General features: G+C 58.3%; 1 protein-coding gene across 1 annotated transcript in view; it reads left to right on the forward strand.

Annotated features, from left to right (window-relative positions):
• The window catches only part of ZMIZ1 (zinc finger MIZ-type containing 1), a 112041-nt gene that overhangs the window by 76276 nt on the left and 19487 nt on the right, over window positions 1–16278 (forward strand). Inside the window, exons 4-7 of the mRNA XM_007464208.1 lie at window positions 2423–2567; window positions 12783–12897; window positions 13922–14139; window positions 15101–15299. Coding sequence (XP_007464270.1) covers window positions 2423–2567; window positions 12783–12897; window positions 13922–14139; window positions 15101–15299 — 677 coding nt within the window. The remainder of the gene's footprint in view (window positions 1–2422; window positions 2568–12782; window positions 12898–13921; window positions 14140–15100; window positions 15300–16278) is intronic.

Here is a 16278-nt window from a genome sequence, read left to right on the forward strand (position 1 = left end):
CCCCGCACAAGAAGCGGTAACTAGGGGCCTGGGAGGAGAATGGAGCAATCTGGAAATTCATTTCTGTTTGTTCCAGCCTCGCTGAATAGGCTGCTTCTCCCTCCAGCTGAGGCAGATGTGTGCTGGGCACCCGCTTCAGGGGCGTTTTGCCACGGTTTCTGGGTAGACACACGCCGGGGGTGGGGGGGGTGCCTCTCCTCTCTGGCACCCTCCTCCCTGTGCAGGTGGTGGTGTGGTGAGGCCCACAGAGAGGGGCAGGACACAGCTTTTAAGACGCACCCCCTCCTGGAGGGAGAAACAGGTGCCCTGTTGGGAAGGGCACAGGCTGTATCTCAGCCTCGCTTTCCTCTTTGGTTGAGCAGTTTTGCACACCTGGTGACCCCGGTGGGACCCTTCACCACCCCACCCCATTCTCACAAAAACCACTGCCCTTCTCTTGTCCTTTGTTCCCCAGCAGACCCCTGGGAACATGGGCACCTCCCTCCCAGCCAGCTCTCAGCAGGACTCGATAGACGGGGTTCTCCTGCTGGTCCTAAAATCTGCCTCCTAGCCCCTGCCCACCAAGTGAGGGGCAGGAAAGAACCTGCTGCTCCTAAAGATGCTGGGCCCCACTCACTCCGCACTCCTGACAGATTGCCTGGGCCATGGGCACGGGCAGAGCCTGGCAGGGTCTCAGAGGGCCCCCAGCCCTGCCTCTCGGGGCCTTGGGCTGATGGGGCAGCCTATCCAGGATCTGAGTGGCAGCCCTGTGCTGCCGCCCCGGGGCCTTGTGTGTCTGTGCGTCTTCCCCCAGTGCCTGCTGGACGAGGTAAGGGGTGTGATTCAGATGAGGCCCAGAGCGTTTCTCATTGAATCAGAGGGGCTAGAGACCATGGCCTCTTGGTTTGGGCCTTTTGAAGAGTTTCATCTCCCCCACATTCTGGTTTAGCCTTGGGCTTCACCACCAGGATGTGCAGCAGGGGCACCGTCTGTGTGTCTGCCTCTCTCTGACTGTGGTTACTATGAACGAGTGACTTCACCTGCCTGAGCAGTGAAGCAATCTGCTCATCTGTAGATGGGGATGAGAGCTGATATCCTGCGTCACATGGGGTGGGTTCGAGAAAAGGACACAGAAGCATGTTGTATGGCGTCCAGATGGGAGACCCTGGAAACAAGCAAGTGGGCTCTGCATCCAGCCAAGTGGCTGAGCAGTCCTGGTTCAAAAGGCTCCGGGTTGCCTGACCAGGTCGCCGCGTTCCAGAACTATCAGATCAGTCTGGCTGATGACTCGTGGCAGGAGGGAGGCATTGGCTGGGCTGTGATCAGTCATTTTTGCTTCCACGGTCTCCGCAGTTTCTCCTCCTGCCCCTGACCACAGCCCTGGAGGAAAGGCAGGGCAGGGGTCATTACTACTCCTTCCCTGCCAGCAAACTGAGGCCAAGAGAGGGTCTGTGAGCTCCCTAGGGTCACACAGCGAGGTGGTGACAACCCAGCCTTCCTGACTCCTGACTTCCCCAAACCTCAGCTCCTTTATGCGCTTTGGAAGGACTGGCCAGAAACACTGACCCTGAGGGTGCTTTTGGCCTCTGGTGGCCACACCGGCACAATTCAGGATGAAAGAAAGTCCCCCAGCACCCAGTTCATTCCAGTTGCTTTTCTCCTGGTTTCCGAGGCCTCCTTAAGCCTGGATGTGGGGGGTTCTCCTGTGCTTCTGCCTTTGGTGCCCCTGGCAGACTCTAGCTCAGCCCCTGCCCCACCGCTGGGCCACTCTCTGCCCTGGAAATCCTTTGTCCTTTCAAGCATCTGTGCCCAGCAGTGCAGGGACCTGTTGCAGTTCTGACCGGAAGGTGGGTGCACGCCTGCTCAGCGAGCAGGGCACTTTTGGGGGAGGAGTGTCAGGGAGAACCCTGCAGGCACTCCTGGAACGTCAACAGGTTCCAGGTTCCAGGAAGGATCCGGATTTTGTTCAAACCTTGTGATTTGGGGTCCCACCCATGGGGAGGAAGCCATGTTGAGCCCGTTGTCCAGAGTCCAAGGGGGGTGGGCTTCACTGAGACGTCCGGGGGCGGCCAGCAGTTCCTGACCTGGGCCCAGGGCACAGGTCTGTGCTTGGCCCCTCTGCCCCTCTCCGGTCTCCTCTTGGCACCGCCTCTGCTGTCTGCTCTGTCGTCTTGACTCTCCTCTTTGCCGTTGTGGTCAGGCCTCCTCTGATCCACTCCTACAGTAACAGCAGCTTTTCAGTCCTCCTTCCTTCAGGTGTGTTAGCCCCACTATACAGGTGAGAACACTGAGGCCTCCTGAGGAGGCTTAGTGACTCTCCTGGTGTCACACCAAGGTGGAGGCGAAGCCAGCGTCAGGAGCACCCAGTCTGGGTGGGTGAGGTGGGCCGGGCACAGAGTGAGGTGGCCGAGGAGCCTGCTGACCATCCTGTCCTTCCTTGCAGCCCTACTGTCCTCCTGGTGCGAGGAGCTCGGCCGCCTGCTGCTGCTCCGACATCAGAAGAGCCGCCAGAGCGACCCCCCTGGGAAACTCCCCATGCAGCCTCCCCTCAACTCCATGAGCTCCATGAAACCCACTCTGTCGCACAGGTGAGTGGGCATGCGCCACCAGGGGTGGGCCCGGGGCCCGCTTGGGTGGATGCTGGACAGCCCCCCTTCAGGCCCCCAGGTCTCCTTGGAAATGCCCCTCAGGTGGGAGAACTGGGGTGGGTGCCCCTGAACAGCCGGGAGGATAGTACGTTTTCTAAAATGCAATTGTCGTGTTTTAAATCCTCGTGGGTGAGCGCCGTTTCTCCCCCATCAAAACAGAGGCTGAAAGCTCTGGGCTTACCCAGCCCGACTGCTTTGTCCCTTTGGTGGAGGGCTGTCTCTTCTTCAGGTTCTAGACTTCTGGCAGAAAGTTAGCCTTCCTGAACCCGGAGTCCTCCCTCTTTCCTAAGCAGGGTCTCAGGCAGGGCTGGAAGGGGCTCAGGAAGGTCACCGGGCTGGTGGTCACAGCCCAGGCCGTCCAGACAGGAGCTGAGTGTGGCTGGGCCATCAGCACTGGTCAGCGCCACCAGAAACCCAGCATCACAGGAGCATCACAGGTGGGACTGGGCTTGCCAGAGGCCATCAGGCACTGAGCAGCTGTCCAGTCTGCCCTTCACCAGCCTCAGAAGGAGCACGTGGTCAGGACCGGCAAGTGCCCCAGTTCATTATCTCCACGTCCCTCGCTGAGCTGGGGATGTTCTCTCCGAGCGCTCTTTGGGCTGACCCTGGAACAACAGGGCCTGTCATGCTGTCTGCTCTCCCTGTGCCCAGAACGCGCTGCAGGACACCTGGGTCCCACCATCGAGGCGCTGCCGGGAAGTCTGGTACTGGCCACGCTTTGAATTAGAGGCAGTTGATTCTTGGAGCCAGGAGGGAACTTAGAGTTCTTCGGTCCAGCACCTGCCCGAGCAGGATGGCCCCCAACATGTGGCTGGTTCCCTGCCTCGGTCAGACCCCTCTCAGGGTCACTGCCTCGTTATGCCCTCGGTCAGGACTCTGACAGCTCTGATGCTTAGAACAGCCCCCTTCTGTAGATGTTTCGGAGGACAGGGTACTGTTGGCATTTGGGCCAGAGTAGTTTTTTATGGTGCAGGGGTTTGCAGGGCATGTCATGTCTTGGTCCCTGCCCACTCGATTCTCCTAGTGACCCCCAGGCGTTGGTAAAGGGCTCTCACACGTTTGGGGGGGGTGGAGGTATCACCTGTGGTTAAGAACCACTGCTCTAGAGAGGCAAAACCCTCCTCCGTCCGCCTTCCCCCTCTTGCCCCCCGCTCGGCTAAAAAGCCACAGGTCTTCCCCAGCTGAACTGCTGCCCAGCCGCTGAGTACAGGCTGTGGCTGAGTGCAGCCCAAGCTACACACTTTGCATTTACCCTTGTTACCTTTTACCTCCTTAACTCTCCATCCTGCCAGCGTCATCCTGCCTCTCATCATCCCACGTCTCATGTCCTTCTCAGCCATCCCTCCTCCAGGTCGTTTCAGTAAAGCTGCCTCTGATGGCAGGCCAGCCCCTCCGGGGACCTGCCACAGACCCGCTTGGCCGTGACCGCAGCCAGCCCTTGGCCAGGTCTCTGCTGAGTTGAGCTGAAAGCATGAGACTGCCTGGTCCTAGGGTTAAACAGATGAAGGGTGTCTCTGCTCCAGGAGCTGACTCTCACTGGTTGGGGAAATAAGTCTCAGTGAGGCAAAATTGGGAGCTGGCAGATGGGGGCAGGGTTAGGATGAGTGACTTTGGGGTTCTCTAGGAGGAAGGTGGCCAGGGTGAGACAGTCAAGAGGCCCAGAAGATATGGGCCTTGACCTTGAAGGACCTGGGCTGGAAGCTGGGCAGATGGCATCCTATGAGTTCGAGCTGGCTTTCCCAAGAAATGCTATGGGCTAAAGAGCCACTGGCTGGTACCCAGTGCCCTGCCACACACACACACACACACACACACACCCTCTTCAGCCTGGCTTTCCCAAGAAATGCTATGGGCTAAAGAGCCACTGGCTGGTACCCAGTGCCCTGCCACACACACACACACACACACACACACCCTCTTCAGCCTGGCTTTCCCAAGAAATGCTATGGGCTAAAGAGCCACTGGCTGGTACCCAGTGCCCTGCCACACACACACACACACACACACACACACCCTTAAGCCCCCTGTACGTGCCCATAGAGAAGGGGGAGCTGTGTGCATTGGAAGACGCGCTAAGTGTTGATGGGTAACAACACAGCAAGGTGACAGGCATTCTGGACCATATCCTACACCCCAAGGACAGAACTGGAAGGGAAATGCCCAGAGCAGGACAATGACTTGCCTAAGAACACACAGCCAGGAAGGGGCAGGGCGCCGAACCACACACAGTGCTCTACCCTTCACCCTCCCACTAGCCATTCAAGCCCAATGACGTGGTATCTGGTCATTAACCCGATCCTAAGCCACACCTCGCCCTATTTCCCGATCTACAGTGGGGCAGTTGAGACCAGAAGGAAGGATCATCTGTTGAACAAGGCCCAACACATGTCCACTCAGACCAGGGCTGTTCCGAGGCCACATTGTGGCCTGTGATTAGAGATCGGCTGCTCTCTACCTGTAACTTCATGCATTTCCCCAAGGTGGGGGGTCCCTTATTTCCAGAGAAACTCCAATGGGGTGCATCACCTTCTAAGTCCCTCACGTAATTTCCCAAACAAGAAGGAAAGAAAGTGGAAGAGAAAGTCAAATACTGTCACAGCTAGGAAAGTCTTCTGCCCGCCCTCCTCCACAGCTGTGTCGAATGACTTGGAGGAAGGAAGCTTCTCTTCCCCTTTCATTAAGGAGACCTCAGGGCGGGGGTGAGCTTAGGGACCCTGCGTGTTCAGGATTTGGTGCTTGGAGGTGTGCGGCTATTCCAAGACGCAGGGGTCCTCGTCTGAAGGTTCTGAGGTCAAGCAAACAGGAGAGGGTGGGGGAGCCCGGATGCCTGAAGCCCCAGGCCGGTGGGCTAGGAGGCTGTGACTGTTGTATTTCTGTAGTTCAGGCGTCGCGGTCACATCCATTACAGGCCATGGAGGTCGGCCCCACAGCATCAGTCTGTGAGTTGGGGCCTGTGTCCATGACCCCTTCTGAGCCAGCTTCTGAGCGTGCCAGCGGTTAGGAGGAATCCTGGGTACCCACACGTTTGGTTTGCGCTCTGCGGTTCGTGGAACAGCCTGTGGGCTCGTCCCCGTCTGGTCCTGGCCACTGAGCCGTCGGTGTGCCGTCCTCCCACTTTATAGAGGTGCGCAGAGCACCGCACAGGAGAAGGGAGGCTGGGAGAGGCCAGCCCAGGGCAGGAAGGGGCCTCGGGCCTGCGGCCAGGCAGCAGGATCCCTTCACAGTCCCTGCAGTGACCCAGACTTGTTGCCAACAAATATTTCTGCCTTCTCCCAGATTTTTAGTGAGTGGCTGAAAAAGCCGTTTGTGATGAGCACATTGTCCATGTGCAAATCAGTGCTACAACAGTAATGGAAAGCCTAATAAATCTTGTTTATACTCTTAATTTGATTACAGTCAAAGTCCACTAGAGCTGGGGAAGCCTCCAAGACCAAGGGGTGCCACCCTTCCCCTCCAGGTGAGGGATTTGCAACCCCCAGAGGAGAGGTTCCTGGGAGGGGCCTTGGGGCTCCCCTCGGATTCTGGGCATGGCCCTGTGCTCCCCTCCAATCCTGAGCAGGGCCCTGTGCTCCACTCCGTATAGCAGGCGGGGTACAGGCCCTGGAGCCAAGCTGCCCGGAATTGAGTTTCAGCTCTGCCATCTTCTCGCTGGGTCACTTTCACTTTGGGCAGCTCTGTATCCTCTCTCTACCTCCGTTTCCTCATGTGTAGCAGTGGAATAACAGCAGCAGAGGACTTAACGCTTGTTGCCAGGCCTGGACACGGGGAGCCCCGTGGACGAGTCATTATTCTCTGAACCCTCAGCCTGGGGCCATCAGACTCAGATGTGCTCATTCACGGTCAACCAACAAAGAAGGGATCAAGCAAAACTGACTGCCGGTCCTCTTCTTTCCTCGGTCCCATCACACCACCTTCACCGCTTTTCATTTTTAGCTCTTTTTTGTACAGCCACACCGAAAGCTCAGTTTGTAATAGACCCCTCTTCTTGCCCCCAGGAAAAAAGAAAAAAGCAATGAAAGGGAGACTGAAGGATCTATAAATCCGTCAGTTCCAGATTTTGCCAAGATGCAAGGATCTTTTCCTTTCCTCCTTCCTCTTGAAAAAATTTAAAACCCTCTAATACACAGTTAGCTGCACGAGTTCCTCTCTGAGTTTCACCGCAGGGAGGGAAGGAAGCAGCCCCCACTAATTGTGATGATGGAGAGAGCTGCTAATGGTTCCCCTAAATTAAAGATGGTGGGAGCGTCAGCTCCTCACTGGCTTGGTGTGTCATTAGTGGTAACACTACAGCCTTGCGCAGAGACGGGACCAATAGTGCCGGATGAGGGAAATTAATTAAGGTCTGACGATACCCTTAATAGGAATTTGTTATTTCTCCCAAATAAAGTGGCTGTGAGAAGTGCAAGGGAAGAAATAACGCAGCCCTCCCTCCCGCTTCCCTCCATGAATGTCTGTGTAGACGCTTTCACAGGAGGTGCCCGGGAACCGGGAATCATCACTCCCTCTTTACTCATTTTCTCATATTTAGCAAACATTGGTCAGTGCCCATGGGGCTGGCAAACACACATGTAAACCGTCTGCTGTAACTACAGTGTGAAGAGCTCTTTGTAAAAAATATATGAAAAGAAGTGCTAAGGGAACAGAGTAAAATGCCCTTGGTGGTCTGCTTAGGAGAGTCACAAAAGGGAGCATCCAGGCTGGGCTCTGAAGTATAGATAGGAGTTTATGAGAGAAAGGAAGGCAGAGGAACACTAAGGAAAGCCTCAGAGGCTTGGAACATATGTTCAACAGGCAGGAATGATAATAACACCCCCTCCCATTGATAGCCTGTTTGCAAAACTTCTAAGCACCGTCACTGTATCATCAAGTAAATATGGGTACCTACACCCCAATTGAGCTGGAGAAATGGAGAGAAAAGTATAGGTCCAGTTGAGCAGAGACTGTCTGCCAGGCACTGTGCAGAATTTTACCTGTATTTGTATGTTTCATCCTAAGCATATTAGTATTAGTCCCACTTTACAGATAAGAAAGTTGAGGCTGACTTAGGTAACACGGCTCAGGTCATAGAAATCATCAGTGGCCTACCAGAGCCAAGGTTTGACCCCAAAGAATCTAAGTTCTGAGCCCAGATAGTTAACCACTGTGCTTTGAGGCCTCCTCTGCCATTTGAATATTAGCTAAAAAAAATGTTTAGTCAGAGTCGTTGAATATTTGCCAATATACTCAGTCCAGGCCAAAGCTAGTGATTTGATGTATAAAGTGTTTTTTTCCTGGGACACTATTTGGGTTTTTGTCTGCAGCCAGTCTTTGAAGCACAGCTTACGTCTCCTGTGTGCCTTCACTGGCTGGCTTCCCCAAGAACTTTTAGGAAGTTATGCCCCTTCTTGGAGTTCTCGTGGGCTTCTAGATGGCCTTTGTAATGGATGCTTCCTTGCATTATCGCCATCTTTGTGCAGGGAAGCGCCACCTTACTGGACCCTAAGCTCCCTGGGACAGTGGCCAGGCCCACTATCAACCTTACCCTTGACTACCTCTGGGAGCCTGGGAGCCTCAGGTCCTAAGGCATGTGTCTGTTGAGCCCACTTCAAGGGATTAAATGAGTTCTTGTGTGAAAGTCACTTCACGCAGTTCCTTACATGCAGAAGCCACTCAATGAATCATAACGATGGTAACAGCAGCCAGTAGTTCCAGGGTACCCAGGTGTATTAGCCCTTGCCTTACCCATGTGAGGTCACCTAATCCTCATGGCCGCCCTCTGAGTGAGGGGCTCTTCTCATCCCTGGGTGTGGCGAGGGATGGCACACTGAGGCCTCTGTCCCCCTCCCTGGAGGGCAGGACCTCTCGCTTCCTGGGTGCCGTTGCCCGTGTGGTCACAAGCACACTGTAGGTGGTCAGCAGTCAGGCTTAATGAATGAATGCATTCATTCATTCTAAGGCATCCCTCTGAGGTCAAGCACAGAGAGGTGGTGTTTCTTTCTGGCACTTGTATTAGAAGCTTCCTGAGCCCTGCAGGTGTGTGAAGACATCATGCCAGGCACAGGTAGCCGGAGAACCTGGGGCTCCTGGGGCAGAAGGAAAACGGCAGGAGGGCTTTCGCTCAGGCTCCCACCTGGGCCCCAGAAATGTGAGGAAAAAGTGGAGGTCAGGCCAGTGGATGGGGCGAGGGCTTCCTGGAAGAGGTAGCCTTTGGAAGAGGAGCCCGGAAAGGATGAGTGGCATCTTTCAGGGTGAGGACGAAGCATCCGAGTCCGAGTCCGAGAAGAGGCACAGAGGTAGGGAAGCTGCTGCCCCTGTGTTGGGAGTTGCTTGGCAGAACACTGCTGAGAATCCTAGTGGCTTCTGGCACTGGTGCCTCTGTAGGTGGAACAGGATTCTTGGGGCAGGTTTGCCTGGACAGGACTGTGTCTGGGGGTGGCTTGTGGCGTGAGACCAGACCATGCTGGATTGCAGGTGTGCAAAGCTGGGCAGGACTACTAAGAGTGGGTTCTCAGATCCCAGGGGTGCTGGCCTCCCTCTGAGCCAGGTATGGACAGGTGGAGGGAAGTGGTTCCCAGTGGGCAGCCCTGCAATGCCAGGGACCTCTGACCTGGGCTGAGCATGTCTGCTGGGGAAATAGTTCTTGCAGAGGAGGGACGCAGCCTCCGGCCACCCCCAAGCCCCTAGGCCTCCTCTTCAGCACCCTGAGTCCCTCCCACCCTGGTAGGGCCCAAGAGCCTGGCTGGTCCTTGATCCTCGGGCACCGGGAGCCAGGCAGCACCCCGCCCCCCGCCCCGACAGCAGTGTCTGAGTCTGGGCAGAGACGTCGGCAGGGCTGACTGCCACCGTGGGCCCATGGGGGCGAGTGCCTTTTCCGCGCCAGCAGGAGCCGTCTCCCCAGGAGATGAGTCACAGCCCTGTCGGTGCGGCTGCCACTTCTGCTTTTGTAGCAGGTGCGAGTGGGGGCGAGCGGGTCCCCGAGACCACCCTACAGCATGTGCCTGTCTCCCCGCCTCACGCGTGGAGAGCATCGTGCCAGCAGGGCCTGTGTGCGCGCGCGCACACGTACGTGTACCCCGCACACGCCAGGTGTGCACCTGGGTGGGCTCTGGGGTGAACCGTCCAGCCAGACAGCGGAGTGCCCAGTTTGGGAACCTTGGTTAAGTTTGCTTCTCACTGAGCTAGGGGCGGAGGGGACAAAACAGGAAGGAGCCGGTTTCCGCCCGCAAGGTCCACCCACGAGCTGCAGGGCAGTTGGGAGCTTGCTCGAGGGCCTGTATCCCAGGGAGCCGGGACCTCCCCGCCTGAGGAGGTGAGGCAGCAGCTGTGGGTCCCCGCCAGGCTCGGAGGGGCTCCCGGGGGGCTTTACTTCCTGAGCCTGCCAGGCATGCACCTCGGCCGGAACCAGACCTCAGCCTGGAGGGTTGGTGGGAGCTTACGGGGCAGGAGTTCTGGGGAGAGAGGACAGACTCGGGCCTAAGCTCTGCTCGGTTGCTGGGGTCCTGTGTTGAGTCCAGGCACACCTAAGGTGACGGCCCCGAAGGAGGGCGGGTGTCCAGGGTCTCCTCTTTGTTGTTTAAAACCATAGCCTGCAGGGCCTCCCTGTGAGACTGGCGTGCCAGCCCTGGGACCAGCTGGTGCCCCCGGGTCCCCAGTGACCTCCTGGGAGAGCGGGGCTTCTTCCAGCCCAGCTGTGCTGAGGGGCAGGCCCTGCTTGTTTTCCTGTGCTTCTCTGCCCCATCCGGGCTCTCTGGGCTCCCAGACCCCCCAGCGGTGCCCCCCAGATGCAGAGAGTGTGAGCTGTCGGTCACCTTTGGCCTGTGCATCTGGGCCTCACCCCCTTTCCACTGACCCACGTCACACCTGGCCTGCAGAGGCAGGGTGCAGTCAGGCTGGTTCCCTGAGGACGGCTCCTCTCCCCGCAGTTCTAGGCCTGCTGTTTTACCCCCAGAAATCATGAGTAATGCTAAAGCCTGTGACACTTTCCAGTTAAGGAAGCCTTTTTGTCTGCAGTCTCCTCTTTGAGCCGTGTCAGACTTAGGCCACGGAGGCCCATGTTCAGACTAGCCGACCTGAGATCCACAGTAATGCGCACGTTTACCCCGAGACCCAGGGCACACGTGTGCTCGTGCGTAACATCGAGAAGTCAGTTCAAGGGATGATACTCCTCCTTACTATGTGCTCACACTTGATTACTTTGTTTTATTCCCTCTTTTTTCCCCCTCATGGTTCAGTGTCACAGCGCTGTCACTCTTGTGTCATGACCTGCAGCCTGAAGACACAGAGTAGGGCGGGGGTGGGAGTGTGTTGTTCTGACGCCCGTTTAACAAATGAGGAGACTGAGTGCGCACAGGCTCGGAAACTTGTGCCGGGGCCCTGAGCCAGGGAGGGGCAAGTGCAGGACTTGTACCCGCAGTACCAAAAAAAAGGCCAGAGTGAGAGGAAAAGGGATTGGGGCTGGGGGGGTCCTCTTCTCCCAGGAGGTCAGGACAGCCGCTCCGGTGAGGTGACTTCTGAGCAGAGACAGGAAGGAAACCAGGGCCTGGCCAAGCAGAGAGGGTGTCCAGGCAAGGGGGCAGCAAGCAAGCATGGGCAGTCAGTGCCACGGTCCTCCCTCCAGCCTGACCCAACTTGGCCGAGGGCCCCGCCTGGCAAGGAGCAGGGCACAAGGCTCAGACCCCCGGCGCCCCTCTGCCCACCTGTCATGCAGTCCTGCGCCTCCTTCCTGGAAGTCTGACCTCTGGGCTGGCTCCCCACACCTCCATTCCCAGTTGCCCCGACCTCCAGGGCCTGGGCTGGCTGCTCGGCTGGGGTATGAGTCAGCTTTTGCTTTCTGCTGACTTCCTGTGTTGAAGGCACAAGTCAGACAGAGAGAGGCATGAGGTGCTTTCCGACCAAGCCACCCTCCTCCAGAAGCCCCTTCTCCCACCTGCCCCCACTCCTCGGCTACCCAGCAGTGCTGCCTTGCAGGCCTCACCCCCGGCGGGGCGCCGTGGGCAGAGGTGGTAGCACAGATGTGAGTGCTCTGCTTTTCTGCTCTTTCTGGGGCCGTGTCTGGGATTTTCTCTCGTAAGAGGTGCTGGAGAGTCAGCGCAGGACCGGCTCCAGGGGAGAGGAAGCCCCAGCCCAGCACTCCTTGGGGGTGGCACCCCTGGCAGTTTCTTTATACTGTGGCCTCGCTGGCTCCTCCTTGAGCCTGTGCCTCTGCTCCTCTCCCTGGGGTCTGCTGGACCTCACTCTCCATCTGTATCATGGCAACTAATAGAAAGCCACCTCTGAGCACTTACGGTATGCAGGGCTGGGCGTCGGGCCTTCTGACCTTTGGGGGCTCCTCGGGAGATGTCATCAAACAAGGTGGGTACTGCTGGGACTACAGAGGAGACTGGGGGAACAGCTGGGGCCAGGGGCTCCCAGAGAGGTGGGAACCAAGATGGGAAGCAGGGTAGGGTGGGATTGGCCATGGGGTAAACCATTCTGCTGTGTGAGTTTGGACTTTGTGTGTAAACACTGGAGCCGTTGAAGGAAGGTCTTTGATTGTGCCGAGTGTCTTAGGTGTTTGAAGGAGATTGGCTTGGCAGGGAGGTGCGCGAGAGATCGGGGTGGGAGCAGGGGAGGAAGCACAGCAGGTAGGCCAGTACCTGTCATCCAGGAAGAAAACCTGACATGAGGAGGCTCCTTGCAAAGACCAGATCAGCCGGGCAGGGCGGCCACCTCACTCTGAGGGGTCAGGAGGAAGGGGAAGAACCGAGACTTAGACTGGAGCCCTTCTGACCTTTGCTGAGAAAGGACGGGGTAGCTTTGAGGGGAAGCTGGTGCGGAGGAACCAGAGCTGTTTCTGGAGAGCCACTTAGAGCGGAGCGTGGTCGAAGGCAGAGCTTAGATTGAGCCCGCAGGTCTCTCTTCCTCCATAGCATGGCCTGTGGACTTGGGCTAAGGTGAGACAGACAGCCATGGGGGTGGCACGTCCACAGTGATGGGGGGAGAGGTCGCTGTCATACGATCGGTGCACCTGTTCTGCATTGGACACCGTGCCAGGGGGATCCCGAACTGACTGAGAATGGGGGTCACCTGGGCTCGGCTGGGAGCCGCAGAGCATGGAGGGGTTAGTAGATGGGGCATGCCTCCGTCTGCGCCTGTGTCTGCAGCCCCTGAGGATCCCCACCCTGTCTCCCTCTGCAGTGATGGGTCGTTCCCCTATGACTCTGTCCCTTGGCAGCAGAACACCAACCAGCCTCCCGGCTCCCTCTCCGTGGTCACCACGGTTTGGGGAGTGACCAACACATCCCAGAGCCAGGTAAGAGCCTGTCCTCCCCCCAGCAACAGCCCCTCCCAGGCGGGGGTCATGCCTCGAACCCTGAGGCCCTCGGGTCACCATGCCATGCTAGCCCTGGTCACTCTCCCAGGCTCTCCCCGGCTGGAAAGACCAGCTTTCAGGGCACACCCAGCTGTGGACACACCTCTACCCAGGATGGGTCCACACCTGCCCCAGGAGGACGGCCCCTGGCCCCTGTGCACTGCCCCAACCAACCCCGGGGCCTTCCTGAGGGAATGTTTTTCACCTGACACACAGCAAGGGGCTCTTTCCTGGCCGGCATTTACTTTGGTTGGATAAACAGGAGAACTTCCTGTGTTATTGGCCTCAGGGCTCCAACACCTGGGGTCTCTGACTCTGGACGGCCTGGGTTAGATTTCAAAAGATGGAGCCTAAAGCTTGTGACAAACTCCACTTCACATCCCTAGTCAACCCTGCCTCCCGCTCCTGTTCCTTCCTCTCCCTGCTGCTGGGCCTCTGCCGTGGCCACGTGAAAGGCTCAGGGCCGCTTGCCGCCCTGGAGGGAACCAGTGCGCTTACCTGTGGTCTTGGGCCACAGGGAGCCTCTCGGCCAGGACCCTGCCGCCCTCTAGAGCTGGCAGGTTGGGCTTCTCTTTGCCCTCACAGAGCAGCAGCCCAGGGCCTCTGTGTGGCTTGACCCTTGGGCATCCAGGCGGCTTTGCAGGGCAGGAGGGCCGAGAGGTCCAGAGCTTTCCCACCTGCCACCTGGTGCTGGACCAGCCTCACCGCCTTCCGTCACAGGCTGCAGTGCTCATCTCCGCTGCCTGCTTCCGTGTTGGGTTACCCCCTTCTAATCATGCGTATACCGTGGCAACCGTCCGTGCGCAGATGAAATGAACCCCCCTTCGCCCTTCTCTTCCTTTTCCTCAGTCGTCCTTCCTCTGTTTTGCCTCTGTCTCCACCCCCACCCCTGCCATTTTTCCTTTTCCATCTCCATGCCACCTGGGGTACCCACTAGGGTGACAGCCCCTCTCTCTGCCCACAGGTCCTCGGGAACCCTATGGCCAATGCCAACAACCCCATGAATCCAGGCGGCAACCCCATGGCGTCGGGCATGACGACCAGCAACCCCGGCCTCAGCTCCCCACAGTTTGCTGGGCAGCAGCAGCAATTCTCAGCCAAGGCTGGCCCCGCTCAGCCCTACATCCCACAGAGCATGTACGGCCGGCCCAACTACCCTGGCAGCGGGGGCTTCGGGGCCAGGTGAGCAGGGAGCAGCCTTCGCAAGGGGCACATCAGCCCTGCCCTTCCCCTCCAGGCAGGCTTAGGAGTCAAGTGTGAATCCCAGCACGTGCTTCCTGGCCTGGGAAGCATGGGGAGCCTGGCGCTTTCCTTCTCAGGTATCCCGTCTGCCTGCGGGGCACAGTTATCCTTCATTTTGGGGGCCGGCCGGCAGGCCAGACACTGCACGGCCGGGGCGCATTCTGAGAGCCGTCAAGCCCGTGGGGTTGAAGGGCTGCAGTTGCATTTCTCAAATGTCCCTTCCCTGTGTCACGTCTTTATACGTTGGGAGACGCTGAGAGCTGGGCGGCAGGAGGGTCAGCTCTGCTCTGCTGGTGTGGAGGAAGAGTGCAGGGCTGGGGTCCCTCGGTCCAAGGGAGGGGGAGGGCAGGAAGGGGCGTGGGGCGGGGCAGAGGCACCCCATTCCTCCTCTCGCCGCCCACCCTGCTCTGCCCAAGGCTGCCCTGTGGCCTCACCCCTGCCAGGCACCCCGGGGCCAACCGAAGCCCTGCCACGTGTCAGTGCAGTAGGGCCTCGTGGTGAAGCCCAGCTGCATCCCTACCCTGCCCTCCCCTGCCGGAGGCCCTGGGCCGGGTTGCTCGGGTTCTCTGAGGCTAGGTGTCCTCCAGAAGGTGGGCCGACGGGTGTGCCGAGGGCGCCATGAGCTAGTGCCTAGGAGCGATGGCTGTCTAGCACCCGGGTGGGGCTCCAGGAACACAGCAGCTTGGCGGCTTGGTGGTTGCCAAGTGGCACGAGGGGCTGACAACCCCCAGGAGGCCCCTGTCCCCGCCGGGCTCTTAGTCTAGACCTCCCCGCTCTGTGAGCTGTGGACACAAGGGCCTGGCATGGCCTGACCTCTCCCTCCCCGCCCAAGGCGGGCGTGTCATGGGTTCATCTTGAGATTCAGGCAGCATCTAACTCTCCCTTCTTCTCTCCCTCGCAGTTACCCTGGGGGTCCTAATGCCCCTGCTGGCATGGGCATCCCTCCGCACACCAGGCCGCCCGCTGACTTCACTCAGCCGGCAGCCGCTGCTGCAGCAGCTGCAGTAGCAGCAGCAGCGGCCACGGCCACAGCCACAGCTACGGCCACTGTGGCAGCCTTGCAAGAAACACAGAATAAGGATATAAACCAGTACGGACCGGTAAGGGCCACACGCCAGGCAGACAGCCCCGGGGATCAGAGCTGGGGTGTTGGTGTCTGTGTGCCGAGGGGAGCTGATGGCGTCAGGGTGCACTTAGGTTTTCTTAGAAGCACAAGGAGGGGCGTGTGTTAGGGTGTGGGCGTATCAGTGTGGTCGAGAGTGGTGGGGGTGTGTTTGGGAGCTTGTGTTTGTTCTGTGTGGGTTGGTGGCTCGTGTGTGTCTGTGTATGGGGAACGATGTTCCATATTGAAGTCTGGGCCTCTTCTCACCAAAGAGCGGGCTGTGTCTAAAGTAGCCTTGTCACCAGTCTGTCCCCCGCGGTGGCCTCTGAAGACCAGTGCTCTCCTAGTCATCCCATCTGTGTATCCTGCCCAGGTCCCAGCTCTGCTCCCCTGACCTTCAGAAGGATGGGGTGGGGTGTGAGGAGAGGGGGAGCCCCCACCACAGAAATGCAGGACAGGCCTGGAGGTGGGAAGTCCAGGATGGGGACAGCAGGGCAGATGGGCACAGGTGGGAGCCGAGGCCGCCTCAGACTGCAGATGGAGGGTGTGTGTCCATTGGCTGAGGAGCAAGGGCGGGGCCGGGGCTTCCAGGAAAGGGGCCCTTGCCTCCATCCTTATCCACCTCCATCCTCCCATGCCCCTCCCCACCCCTGCACCCTCTTTCCCGGTCCTTGCCTGCCTCCCTGGAAACGCTGCCTGTGCATTGGAGTGACTGCGCCCCACCCCGTAACACCCCTCGGGCTGCACCTTTCCTGTGCGGCCTGCAGAGAGCAGCAGCGAGCCCACGAGGCCGGTGGTCCTTTGGGACCTGGTCACCAGCTGCAGCCGCACAGGAAAGTGCCCAACCTCCAACCCCGAACCCCCCACTTCCCCCACCCTTCCTTCCTTCCCTGCACTTTCAATGCATGTGGCATTTTATTCTTTTTTTTTTTTTTTTTTTTTTTTTTTTTTTTTTTTTTTTTTTTTTTTTCCCCTTC

The sequence above is a fragment of the Lipotes vexillifer genome, unplaced genomic scaffold (assembly GCF_000442215.2).
Source record: "Lipotes vexillifer unplaced genomic scaffold, Lipotes_vexillifer_v1.1 scaffold59, whole genome shotgun sequence".
NCBI classification, from domain to species: domain Eukaryota; kingdom Metazoa; phylum Chordata; class Mammalia; order Artiodactyla; family Lipotidae; genus Lipotes; species Lipotes vexillifer.